General features: G+C 47.3%; 1 protein-coding gene across 6 annotated transcripts in view; it reads left to right on the forward strand.

Annotated features, from left to right (window-relative positions):
- LOC138565399 (zinc finger protein 665-like) overlaps positions 1-12,665 on the forward strand; it is a 112,214-nt gene extending 99,549 nt beyond the window's left edge. For all 6 annotated transcript variants that reach the window (XM_069642976.1, XM_069642980.1, XM_069642977.1 and 3 more), the window contains one exon: positions 8,691-12,665. In XM_069642976.1, the coding sequence (XP_069499077.1) occupies positions 8,691-10,234 (1,544 nt within the window). In that variant the 3' untranslated portion in view covers positions 10,235-12,665. The remainder of the gene's footprint in view (positions 1-8,690) is intronic.
- The last annotated feature ends 6,136 nt before the right edge of the window (positions 12,666-18,801 follow it).

Below are 18,801 nucleotides of genomic sequence, written 5' to 3' on the forward strand. Positions count from 1 at the left end.
TTGTCCAATATTTTGCGGAATGGGACAGTGGTGATGGGTCTATAGTTGTTGGGGGATGTCGGGTCGAGAGTTTTTTTTTTTTGAGAGGGCGGTCCCAGGCTTCCTTGAGGGAGGGTGGGACTTTCCCTGTGGCAAAGGAGGCATTGACAAAGGCTGTCAGGAAGGGAGCCAGCGCTTCAGTACAGTCCTTGATGATGGTGGCTGGGCATGCATCACCTTTGCAGTTAGAGGGTTTGATATTCCTCATTATGTTGATGTCTTTCATGTATGGGTTTGAAGGAAAAAGGTTTGGGGGGTGGGGGTGACGGAGGGACTGCGGCCGGTGGGACAGGGATGTGCGTATTAGGCAGGGCTTGTTTAGTATCTAGTATTTTGCTTTGGAGAATACTCAATTTGGTTTGCATGGCTGTTTGTATTTCATCGCACCAGGCTTTGTCTTTGAAATTCTGGGGGGCAGGAGTGGGGGTCTCTAGCTCCCTGAAGATGGCGAAGATTTATTTTGAGGTAGATTGAGCTTCCGAGATTCTGGATTCAAAGGATTTGGCCTTTGCTAGGGTGATTGCCTTTTTGTATATGGTAGAGCGGGCTTTGAAGATCAACTTATCTTTGTCTGAGTGGAACGTTTGCCACTGTGTAAGTGCAGCCTTTTTTTCGTTGCGGAGTATGAGAAGGTCTGGGGTGAACCAGGAGTTGGAGTGCGTGGTTTGTTTGGATTTCCGGGGTTTAAGTGGGGCGATGAAGTTGCTAGCTGCTTTGATGGCAACATCATAGGCTGTTGCAAGAGTTTCTGGGTCTGTGGAGAAAGGAGGTCTGAAGGCTGGGCCTTGGAGGAAGGGCAGTAACCTTTCCTTAGTGAGTTGACGGGAGCTTCTTGCGAGGCAGGAAGGCAGGGGTTGGGGGGGGGGGTAAATGAGTGGAGGGGGGCTGATGGTAAGGATGCTAAAGGTGATGATGTGGTGGTCAGACCAAGGGGTGTTACCAGTGATGATGAGTGGGCAGTTATCCTGTGCGATCCAATCGAGAGCTCTACCCTGGGTGTGAGTTGGGCTAAAGATGGTATTTTTGTATCCTAATGCCTTGAGGGATGAATCGAGGGATTTGGCTGCTGAATCCTTGCTGTCAGGAGGCCTAGGTTGACGTCCCCAAGGAGAATGGCTTTCGAATGTTTTTTGAGGTTGTCAGAGAGGAGGTGGATGAGAGAGGCTTGAAAGTCTCCTGTTGGGCCTGGAGGGCGATAAACAGTGTGAATAGTAATGGTACAATGGGGAGAGAGGTTGATTTTGACTTGGAGGTAGTCGCTGTTGTGCAGGTATTTCTCTACCTTTCTAAGTGAAAGGGCGTCTTTGGCAATGATTGCTACACCTCCCCCTTTAGAGAGTCGATCCTGTCTAGTGATGGAGTAGCCAGAGGGCAGTGCAAGGGAGAGAGCGGGGCCGGAGGCCTCGTGTAGCCAGGTTTCTGAGATCATGAGCAGATCAAGGTTATGAGGTCATGGATGTCCAGAGCGTGAGCATTGATGGACCTAGCGTTGGTAATGGCGCATTTGAGATGGGGTTCTGTAACGGCTAGGGGCGGGGGGCGTCCATGGGGAGAGTGGGTGCGGTGGTGGGCGTGGTTGCGCTGGGGGAGGTAGAAGAGTTGCACAGCGCTGATTTACCAATGGTGGTGGACACATGTGGAATCACATTTAATATAGAAGTAATACATTTGGGAATGGGGTCGGCTGCTTCATTGACAACTATATCGTGGGTAGCTATAGTGGCTGTGGGCTTAGTGGTTGGGCGGGGAGTATAGCGTTCATTGCGGGTGCTCGTGGGGAGAGGCTTGGAGCTGAGAGTGGCTTCTAGTGTGCGGGCACGTAGTCTGAGGCACCTGGTGGCAGGGCCTGGGTGGCAAACGGCAGACGGGCAACGAAGCAGAGCAGCCCTTTTTGAAGGGTGAACCTCGTGCTTATGGGCCACGGGACAGTAGTCCAGGTTCAATCTGTTCAGCTCGGTACAGAGCGCCAAGGGTTACAGAGTGGCACTTTGTCAGTAATTGTGAATCGGAGTTTAACAAAAAGAATTTCTTTTATTTAAGATTCTAAATTTCCCTGCTAATGTTGCAGAATAAAGCCCAAGGGCTTACTGTGGTGTTGGGGGCCCATCGTGGGAGAGGTTGCAGTTCCGATGGAAGAAAGGGTCCTTGTGCACTCTCTGGGCCGGCCTCACATGCACCGACCAGGCACCAAACAGGGCCTTTGTGTGGCCTTCGTGTCTGACCGCTGGCGGATGTTTTAGATTATAACACTGCTTCTTACTGGGAAGAAAATCTGCACTGTTCATGCTGTGATAACATGTGGTCCCCCAACTGGAGTTAGCCAATTTGTTTGAATACAATCGATTGAATGGTGCATTTGACATATTATTATAAAAGATGTTTGGCCTGACAGCCTCTTACTATGCACAGTGTGCGCTTCTAGCTGTTTAGGTTGAACTGCTTGAAAGCCAGGCATGGAACACCTGAGCTAGCTCAGGTCCAATGACGGATTGCACAACTTCCATCATATTCTATGCTGCTACATAGCATCATGCATCCTTGCACTGGAAGCAGTTTCTCTGTTATATGAAAGACACATTATTCTCTCGCAATATGCAGGGCCTGGGGACAGCTCCCTTAGCCAGCCTGTCTTAGTGCCCCTTGGCCAGAAGGGAAAAGCATATGGCCCATCTCGGCCTTTCATCCTTCTGAGGTTGATAAAATGAGTACCACTTTGTGGGATAATGTCTTCTGTTATTTGAGTGCCCGAGACCTACGGGTGGGTAGCGCTATATAAGAAATGTAGTATTATTATTATTATTATTATAGGGACAGTGAGAAAGGGGATACAGTGTAACCTGTCAGCAATCCACATAAGGTGGGGTGTTCTGATCTCACAATATAACATTTAGAGAGGATGAAAACTATCCCTCTACCATTGAGAACATGTGTTCTAACAAGGTAAGTAAAGGACTACTGTAACAGAAATGTTACAGGGAGGGTGAGCAAGGGCATGCTATGTAACCCCTAAGCACTCCACATAAGGTGGGGTGCTCTGATCTCACAATGGGAAGTGGAGAAATGATAAAAAGTATCCTTCTACCTTTTGGGAAGATGAGAACAAATGCAAAGGGCAGCTCAAGGGGCTCCCCAGCAACACTGCACAGAAAGGGCCGTGCGCTGAAATAGTGAAATGTAGATGCCCAAAGATTTATAGAAAGTATGATTCCAAAAATAAAGTATGGAGAGACACAGAGATGACTCGCATGGATAGAGTAAGAGAAGGTTGAGTTAGGAAAAAGGTTCACACTCACACAGGAACATAGAAAAACAATCCACAAGTCCAGCAAAAGTTCTGGGGGTCTCACAGGTGAAGATGATGTGGCATAAATATGAAAATCTAACCTAACAGTCTGCCATTTGGGAGCAAGATTATTCAACCTAGACCACACGCTACGTCCGACTTTCTAGCTGTCTGCATGTAAAGCCAAGTCAAAGCCTCCACTCTACTCTAAACATTATAGCTGCTCTGCTTTTAGTAGGAGGGGGCATGGGTCCGAGTCTCGCTCCTCCTGCTCACCAGCTCAGGGGGGGGAGGGCGGGTTTGGGGATTCCCACGAGAGCCTTTGGGCAAGACAGCGCCTTCACCCATCTGCTCAAACTCCTCACGGGGAGGGCTGATTACTGTGGTTTCCTCCTCCTCCTCCTTCTTCTCCGCTAGTACCCTCGCCAGTCTCGTTGAATGTCTTTCAAGGCTATGCCACTGCTTTGCTGCATTACGAAGCTGTTTTGAGTAGTTTGTTGCAGCACCGATTTCACAACTCACGAGCTGATGCAAGGTGCTATTGTTGGGATGGGTTATCCATGGTTTATTGTACATAAGAAGGGAAGGGGCTCATTGGCTCAGATTTATGTTGCCATGTTGTGTGTGGGCTGCTGGCCATACCCTGCTAATATTGATGGTTTTGGGAAAAGTGCAAAATAATCATTTCTTCCCTTCGAAGTATGTGTAGAAAACCCAGCTATCCAGCAAGGTCATTATGCACAACCGAGGCCCGCGCCCCCACTTATATCAGCTAGTTTCTTGGACTTTCATCTTCTGCTGTTTCATGTGTGTTCCCAGCTGATGGTTGATGTCATGGGTTGCCACTATGTTCTTTCTTGCAACCAACTGTTGCCTCTGAAGGAACCAAATGCATATTTCTTTTTTTATTAAAACACTGCAGAGCAGGGGGAAGGAGCGCATTCCATTGGATTTGTAGTGCAATAATTTAACATTTTCAACAGAAATATGTAAATGACCCCAGAAAGTATATTTTGTCTGATTTTTAATTTTGTGTGTAATGACAGAGCTGCTAGCTCACAAATTAAGTGCTATCCACTCACATGGGCCCGGCCCAGCTTACAGGTCGTGAGAGTGAATCCCGCTACAGGGCTGACTCAACCTTTCGTCAATAAATTGACTGCCTTTTAAATTGGGTAATTTTAACAATTGAAAGCAGAAGCAGGAGAAATCTGGTGTGCCAATCACGGAGTTCTGTCCCTTCTCCCCAGGGAGCAGCCTTTCCATGAGAGGCTAGGGCGGAGGAAGGGTGGCTTGCAATACCACCCCTAGGACCTCACCTGGAGAAGACTCCCCTACCGCCCTTCCTGTTCCACAAAGAAACTACTCGCTCACAGACCACCAGTAACCACAACTATTCAGGAAGACCAAGATGAACACGTTAATGTATGTTACTGTGATATAAAACCACTTGTACACTATGAAGAAATATACTGCGAAGAACAAGAAATGCTAGCAAAAACTGTTAATACTGTGAAAAAGAAGAGGGATTGAGTGATACAGAGCACTCCAATGAAAGGCAAAAAGGCTATGATCCTCCACTGCGGAAGGCTCAGCTATGTGTCATAAAAAGGGAAGAAGGGTATATCCTGGAGAGAGACCCGGGGGCTTCAAAGCAGATTTGTCCAGAGAGATAGCTGACAGAACCTGGGAAGTCCTGCATGCTGACCTGGCAGACAGCTGGCATTGGGAGAGACCATGAGGAGAGCATTGCGGATGGATAACCCCATGGAAGAAAGCAACTTGTAAGCAGTGGCGTAACCGTGACTTAGCGCAGTCCAACAACATCGCTGAGACCATTGGGCCTCTTTCATCGTGGAATGGATACAGAGTGAGAGAACGAACCAGAGAGAAGCCAACCTGACCGAGAGAGAAATGAGTTTCCCCTCCTGCAGATGTGCCCAATGGCACTAAGCCCAAGGCAAGAAGGTAAACAGGGCGCTGGAGACACGGGATGGATAATTAGTACATGCTCGTCCCGGTAATTATGAAGAGAGGAGGTAAATTATGAATCATTACTAGCACGATCTTACTCGTCCCTGTGATGCTGAAGAGTGAACGTAATCCTTACATCCTGGGAGAGTAACATCAGAGCCATATACCTGACATGTCCCAATGCAAGGGTCATGCATTGTCATGCAATTACTGATAACTTCTCTGTCTCTCTCTTTCTCTCTTCTCTCTCTCTCTCTCTCTCTCTCTCTCTCTCTCTCTCTCTCTCTCTCTCTCTCTCTCTCTCTCTCTCTCTCTCTCTCTCTCTCTCTCTCTCTCTCTCTCTCTTCCCCCCCCCCCCCCTCCCTGACTTCCATCACCCTTCCCCACACACAAAAGGCGGAGCAAGAAAGCACACACTGAGCAAGGCAAAGCGCACGAGGAAGCAGCAATTCCGAGATGGCAGTTTAAACCAAGGAGAAAGGTGGCGAGAGAGAATGACGAGGAAGGAATCACCCGTTCCCTTTTCAACAAAGGACCGCAACTTTCAAGAAGCCTCAAGGAAAAGAAGCCCGGGAGCAGGTGTAGTGTGTGTCAAAGGTACACAGGGTCCTCCCGCATTGATAGCCAAGTGGGGGAGAAGCGATTGTCACTGTGGTACTGTCCTGGACTCCGACAGCAAAGCAATGCCAGCAAGTTCAGCACAGCCGGTGAGTTGGAGAAACTGATAGCAGACCGGGCTGTGTTATGCTCCAGGTTTCACACAGCAACACTGTACGAAGAAAGAGAACTTTAATATGATTGAACTTCATGAAACCGAACCTAGGTACCAGAACAGAGTGGTCCAGCGCCACGTGGGGGCTCTCACGAAGGTCTGTTTGGTACCCTTCCACCCCCTGAGCGGGTAAGAATGATTAAACTGTGAAATCAAAGTGGTCCTGCAGCGGTTGAGTTGAATCCTGTGCCCATTCTAAAGTCTTCGATTGTCTGTAAACTGAAATTTGTCTGAGCCCAGCTGAGGGGGACTAATTGTAGAAAAGGGGTCTGAGCACGGAAGAGGGGGGATCCTGGGTGAACAGTAACTCGCCCGAAAAGATATTGTTGTGGCGAGTGTGAACCTGATTGAAGAATGCCTACGAACTAAAGTGGGTGTGAACCGGACTGAGGGAAGTTAATTGTGAAAATAGGATCTGAGCCATTTGGAACAGAACTTTTTTTTTTTTTGTTTGTTTCTGGTACATCAGGCCCTCTGAAGCAAGAGACTTTAAATACAAGCGACTTGGGCACTTTGACCTCGTGCTGAAGTACCCCAAGAGTGTGCTCTGCACGAGGAACCCGCCTCGTCCCATGCTAAAAACGTGGGGAAGGGAGGCCAACGGCCTAAACCTCCTGACTTATCATTTTGTGAACACTTCTTTCTTTTTGTGAATACTATCCCACACTATGTGTTGCATAGCGGTAAGGATGGGCAATAGTTTTATTTTTATATAGGCCCTTTTTCTTTTAACTAGACTGCACTAGGACTGTATTATTATTTGATGGTCGTAGCTTGCTCCCATTTTAGAATTGGGTTTAGATAGGCATTTGTCACACCCCTGATAAAGTACAATAAACATCCTTGAACTGTGATCACTTGTGTCTGTCTTTGATACCATGCCTTCCTTAAACTAGCCACTCTTTCTTCCTGAGCCAGCTAATACAGACCACCTTATCCAGGTAGTCCTCAATCTCTTCAGTTTGCTGTAAGTCTTGATTAAGTCCATGAACACCCCCATTATCTCTTTGTCCGTCTGCTGGAGCGCTCCTTCCCGGTTCACAACTGCGGCTATGCGCCTTAGAGGATTCTGCTTTAATCAGCCGTGCCAATAAGGTACCCATTCTCTGATCTTCTCCATACCTGCGCACAGCCGCATTCCTATGCAGGAACCTGACCTCCCGCTCCGCTGCCTCCCTAAACAGACCCAATACTTCATGGAACCTGGCCTGCATTCCAGTTCCGAGAGGAACACTTCTCCTGTTTCCAGCTCACGCAACCTAGCTTTGGTGGCCTCCAGTTCCGCTCGAATGGTCTTCAGAACACCTGCTTCCTTAGCGATACATGCCCCCCTGATGATACATTGGAAGACTTCCAAAAGGGTGACATTGGACATAACAGAGCCTTCGTTTTCCGTAAAGTATCTCCTCTTGTATTTCCTCCTCATGGGCACTAGGAGGGGGAGGGGGGTGGGGGGGGTGGCGGGGAGGGTGAGTCATGGCTGCCTCAAACCCCTAGGGATCACCAGAGGAAGAACGTGACGGATCCGACGGGCCAATTCAGTACTTTTGGAGGCCCCCGCAGCATTGCACACCAGATACTGACAGCCGCTCTTTCCTTCTACTCAAGCAGCAGAAAGTCCACTGCCCAGCTCTTTCAGCCTCACCACCACAGATTTTCTGGGCTATGCAGCTGTAGATCATCATGATTGTGAGCAGGATATATGGCAGGTAACCGGGAGCTCGCATCCGAGCAGCAATCTTGGTGCAGCTCTCGAGCGTCCCTCTCCTCCCTGAAGAGTGCAGTTAAATGAGAATAATTACAATCGTACTCGTCCCAGTAATATTGAAGAGTGGAAACCAAGTAAGGATAATTTCTGGAACTTTAATACTTGACCCAGTAAGAGGCGAGAGAGCAAAGAAAGTGAGAAAAAGTTTGAAAGTATAGTTAACTGTCCCAGCCAGGAAAGGGAACTGGCATTGTATCAAGAAAGAACAGTAGATTAAGAGAGAAAGAAAGAAACTCAGACGGGAAAAGGTTGGTGTTGAGGACACGTTGGAAAAGCTGAAGAATCCCATTTCTGAGCTGTATGAACCTATCAAGGTGGTTGCTAAGAACCATCTAAGAATCGGCTACTAAAGTGACTTTGCTGAGAAGCAGAGCACAGGAGAAGAGTCATTCTCCTGGGCCTTGGTTCAGTTTGAATAGTGATAGGGACAGTGTGGACTAGCTGACTAGTGATAACGGCTGATGAGCACCCTAGTTAGTTTGTGTTAGGCAGAGAACCCCTATAGCTTAGGGCTAGTTAGGAGTTCCATCTTTTCATTCATCAAAAAATAAAATGTATTAAAATGGAAGAAATGTGCTTATGTACTTCTTACCTGCCACACTGTGTTGAAATGTTTTATAAGAACACTTAAGGGTTATTATTGTGTATATTACATTTTTTGTGTTACTGATTTATTCTGTGGGTTGAGGATTCTGCTATTCACTCTTGCAAGTGATGTCAAGTAAAGTCACTCAAGATCACCCAGGGTATTAGTGGGGAATGAGCACTAGAATTAAGCTTTCCACTAGGTCAATTAGCTCTTAATCTGCAGGCTGTCAGGAATTGGTAACTACAATCTCTGCTTCTTTCTACAGACCATGGTCCCATAACCAAAATCGAGAACCTGCAGATGGATTCTACAGGAGAGGTGCATGACCAGAGACATCGATGTGCAGAATGTGGGGACAACTTCACGGACCAGATGAGTTTGAACAGGCACCTTAGTTGCCACAAAAGTCCTCATGAATGCAAATACTGCAAGCAGATTTTTATCCAGCACTCCCAACTCCTGAAACATCAGAAGAGCCACATGAAGGAAGAAGCGTTCATGTGCAGAATCTGTGGCAAGTTCTTCGCTAGCAAGAGATCGCTAAGTGCACACAGAAACGTCCACGCAGGAGAGGGACGCTACAAGTGTACAGAGTGTGAGAAACTCTTTGTTTATCCCTCAAATTTGACCAGGCATCGGCTGATCCATGCAAGGCAGGAGGGAGCATTTACTTGTGGTTTATGTGGTAAGCGTCTCTCTAGCAAGACCTGTTTAACTGCACACACAAGCCTCCACACAGGAGAGAAACCCTTCAAGTGTACTGAATGTGAGGAAAGCTTCACTCATTACCAATATCTCGCCAAGCATCAGCAAGTCCATACTCCACAGAAGGAAGAAGCCTTTATCTGTGGCATCTGTGGGAAAATCCTTATTAGCAAGAGGTCTCTAACTGCACACAGCAGCCTCCACACAGGTGAGGGATGTTTCAAGTGTACAGATTGTGATAAAAGCTTCAGTCAGTCCTCTAATCTAAAAAGGCATCAGGAGATCCATACTCAGCAGAGCCACCCAAACGAGGGAGCATTTATCTGCAGCATCTGTGGGAAGTCCCTTGCTACCAAGACTGCTCTAAATGCACACAGAATCTGCCACAATGAGAAATCCTACAAGTGTAATGTGTGTGACAAGAGCTTCACTCTTTCCTCTAATCTGACCAGGCATCAGCGGATCCACACTCAACAGGTCCGCACAAAGGAGGAACCCTTTATCTGCGGTATGTGTGGGAAGTGCCTCGCGAGCAAGAGCTCTCTAGCTGCACACACGAGCCTCCACACAGGACAGAAGCGATACCAGTGTAATGAATGTGAGAAAAGCTTCATTAATTCCACAAATCTGAAAAGGCATCAGGTGATTCATACTGAACAGATCCAAAGGAAGGAGGAGGCATTTGTCTGTGGCATTTGCGGAAAGTGCCTTGCTAACGAGACCTCTCTAGCTACACACACAAAACTGCACACAGGAGAGAGACGCTACAAGTGTACTGAATGTGAGAAAAGCTTTACTCAGTACTCCAATCTGACCAGGCATCAGATGACCCATACCGAAGAGAAGCCCTATGATTGCTCAGAGTGTGGTAAACACTTTGCTGATTTCTCAAACTTAAAGCGACATCAGATGTTGCACATAGGGATAAAACCCTACCAGTGCACAGAGTGTGAGAAAAGCTTTTTTCAGAAGACGCGTCTGCTCATGCACCAGAGGGTCCACACTGGGGAGAAGCCCTACAAGTGCACCGAATGTGGGAAACGCTTTAAAGATTCAGCAAATTTTAGAAAACATCAGAGATTGCACGAAAGGGTGCGATCCTAGCGCTGCAGTATGCTTCACTCTGTGTACACACATCAGAGATCCCACACAAGGTGTATAACATACCAGTGTGTGAGTTAAGCCTTGCTCAGAAATGAGCTCTGTACAAGCGCCAGAAGATCCACTCTGTGAACATTGTCTGCAAGTGCCCAGAGCGCAGTAAACACTTCATACAGAATCAGCCTGGAGAGAACAACACCGATCCCACCCATCGAGCTGTACCTTGAAATTGCAACAGAGATGAGTCTTGTCTTACACATCAATTACACACAAGTAGTGTTGCTAGTCATTGGCAAATGGCATTTATACCACAACAGTGGCCAAAGAAAGTCTAACATCAGAAAAGCTACAGGATTGAAAACTGTTAAATGATCGCTGGAAGGTTAATAGGAACTGATGGCTGTCTAGTTTTAGAATGTTTTCCAAAAATGCCCTGATTTGGGAATAGACTTCATGTCATCAAATCTAAGCAAAAAATGTACCATCTAGGATATAGGTACACTTGCACAGTTGGGAGTATAGAGCACAAGCAGCAATGTTGGCTCCAAAGCAATAAATAAAATGCATTTCTGGGAAACTTGACAATAAGGATAGTTAGAAAAATCAACAGTTGCCCCAGAAACCACCTGCTTATCGGAATTAACTCATGAATGACAAAGAAAAGAGAATTGGAACTTAAAACTGGGAGCCTGATCTGCAAAGGGTAGTGGCACGCATGCTATATGATTTATCTCATGTTTCGTAACATGTAGCTACAGGCATCTAGCACACATCTCTCTACATAGACTAACTGGATGTGTGAGGTTCTCGCAGTGCAGAAGGGGGACATTCAGCTTTTACACGTTTACTGGGGTAGGAGCTGACTAGGCTCAGCCCTAAACCTCTGCTATGCATAGTCAGGACATGGATCTGCTTCTGGGGTCTCCCTGAATCTCCCTGGGGCAGGAGGGGCAGCAGCCTGAAATCCATTTGAAAAGGAATGTGACAATCCTGGTGCCTTTCTGATGGAGGCACACATTCCATTGCTGACAACAATTATGGGAGTCAGTGATTCTGAGACAGTGTGTACTGACATGTTTGAATTAAACAGCGAACCGAAGTGGCAGTGAAGCCAAGTGCATTTGGAGGCTACAGTTCAGACTTTGAGAGAGACACTGTGTAACCAGGTGTATCTGGCTATTACCCAAGAAGTGGAGGCAGTGTAGCACTAGGGTTGGCAAATGGCCAACAAGTCAGAAGACCATGGCAGTCCAGCAGGGAACAAAGTTCCGGCCAATGGAGAAGTTTCAAAAACCTTGATCTGCCTTGGCTGTACCTGGTTGGGTGGGGGGGTTGTTTATAGTGGCGACCATCTTAAAGTGCAGGTTTACTCACATTGGCTGACAAGAGGTACAAGCTATCCCCTCCTGACGGTCATAGGGGCAGATTTAGAAGCTGCTTTTCTGCAGCCTCCAAAGTTCACGAGGGCCCCAGCAGCTGACCTAGGAGTTTAGGATTGTCTATAGCACACTTCACTGAGGTACCGAGATTGACCTGGTGGAAGAGGTGCACCTCCCCTGGGATGTGCTGTTCGAAGTAGGGAAGAGTAGTATGGTCCTACGTTAGAGGAATAGCCTTCCTCAAACCCATACCATGGCCATCGCCACGATGGGGGTTATCTCGACTGCACGGAGTAGACAAGAAAGAGTGATTTGATGAGGGGCTTTCAAGAGGATTGTGTGAAAGACCTGCCAAAATGAAGCAAAGAGCATTAAAACGAAGCGATACCCAGGAGATTAGGAATCCAGAATGGGTGTGAAATGAAGACGAACAATAAGTCATACCTGTCCTTCCACCCCCGGCACCCTCAACCCCTGGCCCTCTACAGGACTGTAGGAACGAAGTGGAGAGTTTAACTGTTCAGTGGCATAGTTAGACATTTAATGTTTGATGTTCCTCCCTATAGTTCAAAGGAGTAATAACAAAGTTGAATTGATTGATTGATAACCAAGAATAAGATTTTGAGGAAAGAAAGAACATTATTTACATGTGCGTATGTACCCTAGTAGGCCTAGAGGCGTACCCATCAACCTCAAAATGCCAAAATGTACAGAAGGTTCAGCTGGATTAATAAACTTCTCGTGAAGCTGCTTCCATTGTCGCAATAAATCCGAACAGAGCCACATGATGGATTCATGCTAGAATATCTAAGAGCCAAAGTAATCCAAGGAGGTCTACAAGTAGCACGCATTCCTAGAGTGTGCAAAGGTGGCCCAGCTTTCCTAGGCCAATTCTGCTCTGCAGGGATGATGAGATTGGAGTTGTTGAAAGGTCTTTAGTTGTACAGGCTAAAAAGCTTCTACAGGACATGTATTGTAAAATCACAATTTTTAGTGGTATTAATAAAACTTGATTTGCTAAAAAATAAACAAAATATTGACAAATTACATATGTACTGATGCAGTAGAACCTCTTTTTATATAGCTCAAAATCAATTTAGTTAAACATACAAATGGGGAGTGCAATCTAAAAAAAAGTGAGGTGTGCAAACCAGAATCGGAAAGGGAGCTTGAACACTTCGAAGAGAGTAAATTGAGGTGGTGCAAGTGGCAGGCAGATGATACTCCCAGGTGCGCCCCAGCAAGATGAAAACTGGGTAGAGAGGCAGATGGCTATAAGAAGGAGCGGACTAAGACCAGACGCACATCTTCACGCTTGCACCTCCCTTCAAAATGTTCTCTTTTACTAGAAATGTCCCACAAATATTTGTTTAGCATAAAATACTTCTCACATACAGTATGCATATTTAAGGCCTATCTCCGGACCTTTCGCCCACATGCCCTCCTGTATCCCGCCCACCTGCCATGGACTGTCTTCTTCCCTTTCTCTTCGTTGCCCATTAATGTTGGAACAAGATGTGAAGTACTCTTGGCATGTTTTCCATCATTTTCCATATATCAGAATGGCACTGTCGTTGCCCAGGGCTCTCAGCCAACCTCCTCCTCCTTAATAGGCATCTTCTGTCTCTCATCAACTTCCTCATCTCTCCTGCCACTCCTCCATCTGCCACCCCTTCTCCACCACCGACGGGCATACCACATCCCTGTACCTTCAAAGTTGACAACCAGCTTTACCTAGCTACCCTCGACTCGCTCTGCTCTTAAACACTCCTCAGATATCAGTCTCCTTGCATATTCTGACCTGGACGTCCTCGCTCTCAATGAGACGTGGTTCACTGACAGCTCTGTCACTGCTTTTAACACACTCCTCCCTGAGGGCTACAAGATCCTCACTAAGCCCAGGCCTAACCGGTCCGGAGGTGGTCTGGTTTTGATGTTCCCTGAATGGGTCCCTGCTACTTTCATTCCCACTCAGACCTACTCTTCCTTTTAATGCCTCTGTAGTCTTCGTGTCTCTCCAACCCTCTTGTCGATTCTCGCCACCATCTACAGGACCCCTGGTCCGGTCTCAATCTTCCTCTGAGTGGTCTTCCTTCACCACATCTCGCCTCCCGCTCAAGCTTCTCCACTGAGACTTCAATATTCGCCTTGACTTTCTTGACTCGTTCACTGGACTCTTCTACAGCCTCTGTGACTTTCTTTCCCTCACCATTCTTCCGTCTGATCCGACATACTCCGCTGGATACACCTTGGATGCTCTCATCTCAGTAGACCTCCCCATCTCCAACCCTCTCACTACACTTCTCTCCCGATCTGACCATGCTCTCCTGTCCTCTCACCTGGATCTCTTGGGTCCCCGGCTAAGCCTCTGCCAGCACTGCCAGTCTCCTTCTCCGTCATTCGACTGATGAAGCGAGTGTCAGTTGCGCTTTTGCCATCACTTTCATGCCCCCCTCCTACGGACTCCCACACTGACTTTGACCTTGATAATCACCTATCCATCACTAACACCCTGGACCTCCTTGCCCCTGCCATGAGGATCCGCATGAAGACTGCCTCCAAGCGCAAAAAACATAGTGCCACTCTGACCAATCCTCTCCATGAAACGCAACTGTGGAATTGCAGAGCGGAAGTGTCTGACTTCAGGCACATCCTCTGACAGAATGGCATACCGCCTGCTCCAAAGGCAATACAGACTCCAGCCGCTTGAAGAAGAGGGCCCATATCCAAGCCTGCATCTCTAGAACCACCAACAACACAGGTGAACTGTTTACAATCTGCAAGTAACTCGCAAATCCTGCTGGCTCCATGTCTTCCCTGCCATCTCTGATCTTCTGTGTTTACCTGGCCTCCCACTTCTTAACCAAACCTCAGGACAGTCTGTCCTCGCTGTCCTCTACATTCCTCCCTCTATTTCCTGGCTCTCTCTTCCCTTAGACCCCTGTGCCCTTCCCCCACTCCCCCCCCCCCCCCTGCTTTCTTGCCAATAGCACCGGATCAGGTCTCTAGAAAGTCTTCTCCAAACATGTGCTCCCCTGCTCGTCTAGAACTATCAAGGACAACATTGCCACCCTTGCGCCAGCCTTAGCAGATTGCCACTAGCTCCTTCCCGCTATCCCATCAGGAACTCCTTTGTGCATCCTCTCCTCAAAAAGCCCTCTGCGAGCCCCTCCTGCCCTGCTAACTACCACCATTATCCACTTACTGGGCAAATTCCTGGAGAAACTGGTCATCACCCAACTGATCCAACACACTGAATCTGTTGGCTGTCTCCACGACCACCAGTCTGGCATCCGAGCATCCAGAGGCACGGAAACGTCTCTCCTGAACACCATTCATTACTTGCTCTCAAATCTTGATTCCAACTCTGCTGTTATTATCCTTCTGTATTTTCCTTCTGCGTTCCACGCGGCCTATCATGCCACCCTGACAAATCAGCTCTGGTGCATTCTCGACATCATGGGCCTGGCACTGGACTGACTGATACCTCGAGACATCTACGTTATCCCTCTGGCCCACCTGTTTTCCTCCTTCTCTTCAAGCGTCCCTACACTGCCTCCTCTTCCTACTCTCTCATCCCTGATTGCCTGACTGCTATCCTGGTATGGTGTGCTGCCAGTGATCTCTGCCTTAATGCCAGTAAGACTGAGGTCCTTCTCATTGGTCCCCAGCTCCCTCCTTCCCTCTTAACCTCTGGCAGCCATCTATGGGTCCTGTCCCCTCTCCTCAACCTCTTGTGAGGCAAAGAAACATGGTGTCATCTTTGATTGCTCTCTCTCCCCTTCTCTCCTCACATGCGGACCTTGCCAAGAAGGGCCACTATCAGCTGCACCTCCTCAGTGGCAAGCTCCCTTTCCCACCTTCCCCCAGAAGCTCAATGTCTCCAGAGCTCTGGTCCTCGCTAGGCTGGACGACTGCAACACCCTCTTCCTTTATCCTCCCTTTGCCCCCTTCAACTAATCCAGAATTGGACTGCAAGACTTATCTTTGGCCTCAAGCCCAAGGACCCCATCTCTCCAGCCCTAAAATCTCTCCACTGGCTTCTGGACGCTGCTAGGACCAAGTTCAAGACCCTCTGCATCATCCAGTAGGCTTTCTGGGGCCTTGGACATCGCTACATTGAACTCTCTCCCTAACTACTTCCCTGCTATAGCCCTTCAATATTCTGGCTCCCACTCTCTTCAGATCAGACGCTTCTCTAAGCAGAGAGTGGGTGGTAGATCTCTCTCCTCCGCAGGAACCTCCCTCTGGAATGGTCTCCCTGCCCCTCTCAGGCTTGCGCTGGATCTCCTTTCTCCCCTGCTAACGCCCCCGTCTGCCGCGGTGCCCACCCAGTCCAGCCCCTTCCACGCACTTATCATGTGGACCCTCAACCCCTTCAGCCCATGCAATCCCTGGCGCTTGCCCACCCGGCCTCCCCATAGCACTCGCCTACCCTCTGTGGTCCTCTTCCCCTCCTTCCTCCACACCCTCTTTCACTCACTCCTCGTCCCAGCACGCCCCTTCCTAGCACTTCACATTTGCGTAACTTGGTACCCCCACCCCTCGCTCTTCTTGTTACTGCACTTGCATGATCCGAATGTCACAAGTCCTAGTAGGACCATTATTGTTATCTTTCTCCCTTGTACCCCCTCCACCCTTTAATCACCTTGAAACACCATTTGTTGTAGAGGTGCCTTACAAATATCCAATAAATAAAAAAGGAACTATGCCAATCGGTGCATGTGATATTGAGTATAATAAAGATGGATTATAGTACAGACTTTGAGCAGTCCACTATGCCAGTGACGGGCTCTCAGGTGCCCACACGAGAATACTGCAAGTGTTGCATGAGTTATGCATGAGATGTGAGTGTGTCGTTTATGAAGAGGAACATATGGATGTGCTCTTGATGGTGGTGAACACATGCACAGACACAAACATGAGTTTCTGGAACATGCACCTGTTCACTGATCAACCAATTGTCTGTTAATAAGCCAATTGCCATTGCTCTCGCACTAATATTTACATGTTTTAATATGTACTTTTGAAGACTTTGGTAGAAATCTTGTTACGGCAGTTTTGAAACAGTCGTTGCTGCTTTCCAAAACTTTAAGGAATGTTACCAACATTGCCCCGGCTCTTTAAGAAGCGTAAATAATGCAGGGTGAGTCTGTATGTATTTCTTTTTTGTTGTGTTCCAGTTTATTCAACTTTTTATTCAACTTTTCACAGTTACATACATCCTATCAAACAGCCCACCTGTACTTTACTGAGTTAAGAATTCCATAATTGTCACAGTTTCCCTCCAAAACAAAGTAAAATACGTGATGCACGCGTGATCATTACCCTCCATAAAGCAATCCCATTGATCCTCCTGTCAGAGACGCAATAGAGTGAGAATCGTCCAACAGTTACATATATACAAAGCAAGCATCTTACAATCAGTGGTGACACATTCAATACCGCCCATAATGTATTTCCTTTGAATTGGGTACGATGATTGACAATTGTGACGAGTATGACACCTTCAGACATTTATTTAGCAACAGTTTGCAATTTCATGAGCCTGCAGACACAATTATTTGTTATAGGAACACACTGCTTCTGTTCTCTGCAAGCTAGCTGCGTGCAGGGGAGAGACACATTCCCGGCCACGCTATCGCCTAGTTTCTATTCGTGTACTGGGGGTCGACTTGCTCTCCAGGGCTCAGGAAAGGGGGGGGCCGCAAAGAAGAGCATAATTCAAGCCATTTAATGTTCGCTTCTAACATTTCTACTGTATTAACGAAACTAGCTGGCACCTGTGTACTGATTAGAATGCCTCGCTGCTTACTTCCAAGGACTTGTCAGGGAGGAGACCGGGCATTTCTGTCTGGGTTGCTGCGTTATGTTTCAACAAGTCTCTCGTGGCCTTTCACTTTACATGAACAATAATGTACTAGTGGAGCAGAATACGTTTTCAGCAAAGCAGTTTTAACAGAAAGCAAAAGGCAAACGTTAAACAAAATGGCGATTTCAGTCACTTCAAAATGGCTGCACTTCTATCAAGCTTATGGCTATATATTTCTAATATTAAACACATGAGGCGGTTGGTCTTCGGCCAACAAAGTACATTTCCTCATGTTTGAAAGGTGTCTACTTTTTCTGGACTGACAAAGGAGGATGGTGTTGTTCTAGGACATGGTGTACAAACTCCCTGGCATTACTCCTTGTGCTGAGGTTGGCAATTGCCTGTTCTTTGCCATGTAGTTTATTTAGATGGAGTGCACGTTCACCCAAAATGGGTTCCTTGGCGCTTGACAGAAGCTGTACAACATTGGTGATAATGGGAAACACATCTACACAATGTAAATCAAGGGGGTCCAACAGTAGCAATGCAGATAGGAGGGAGACTTCTGAGGTGTAGTCAAAGAATTCCTGCACCCACAGGGACAATCCCAAAGATACACTGGGGGCAAGAGAGGCGCTCACTGTGTCCTGCCTCCAGAGCTTCACCAGTGTTCTAACAGCTCTCAAGATGGCCGTCAAGCCTGCACATCCACACACAACTGGTTTTACCTACTACTATTCTTCTTCTTGGAATCTGTAGTCCGTGTTTTCCTTCTCCCGCCTTTTCCTTTTCTTCTTGCTGATCACTGGCTCGCCATGGCAACAGGACTGGTCGACCTACTGACTGTGGAGGTTAAGGGAGTCAAACATTAATTCCTCACAGGACAACCAACTCTGCTCCCTCGCCCCTGCAGCTTCTAAATCAAGAATGAGACTGAATGTAGAAATTAGAAAGGTTCGGCAGCGCACACTGTTAACCAATGGCAGCCTGCACAGTTGAGCATCACTCACTGAAATGCAAATGCAGTGACCCTTAAAAATGGTATTCAGCACACTGAACTGGTGCTCCCGTCCAAGTCAATAGGACCCTCATTGGCAAAGCTTTCAGGTTTAAGAGTACAAATGAATACATGCTTTTCTTTTGCAGCGCCCACAGATTCATGTATAGCCTTGTGACCAATTTTGAGAGCACAGGTTACCAAGTTTCCACACCTCTATGCATTTTCTAGTCGCAGGGCTGTGTTTTCGTGATGTTCTCTTGGGATGCTTCCTCTTTTGGATCTGCAAACATTTTGGCACAGTTGTGTATTGTGTTACAACATGTGGACGTTACTTCAAGTCCTTCAAAAATGAATGCCATCAGGTCACTTCTTCTCAGGA

Source organism: Ambystoma mexicanum, chromosome 1p (assembly GCF_040938575.1).
Source record: "Ambystoma mexicanum isolate Mex_15411 chromosome 1p, UKY_AmexF1_1, whole genome shotgun sequence".
In the NCBI taxonomy this organism is placed as follows: domain Eukaryota; kingdom Metazoa; phylum Chordata; class Amphibia; order Caudata; family Ambystomatidae; genus Ambystoma; species Ambystoma mexicanum.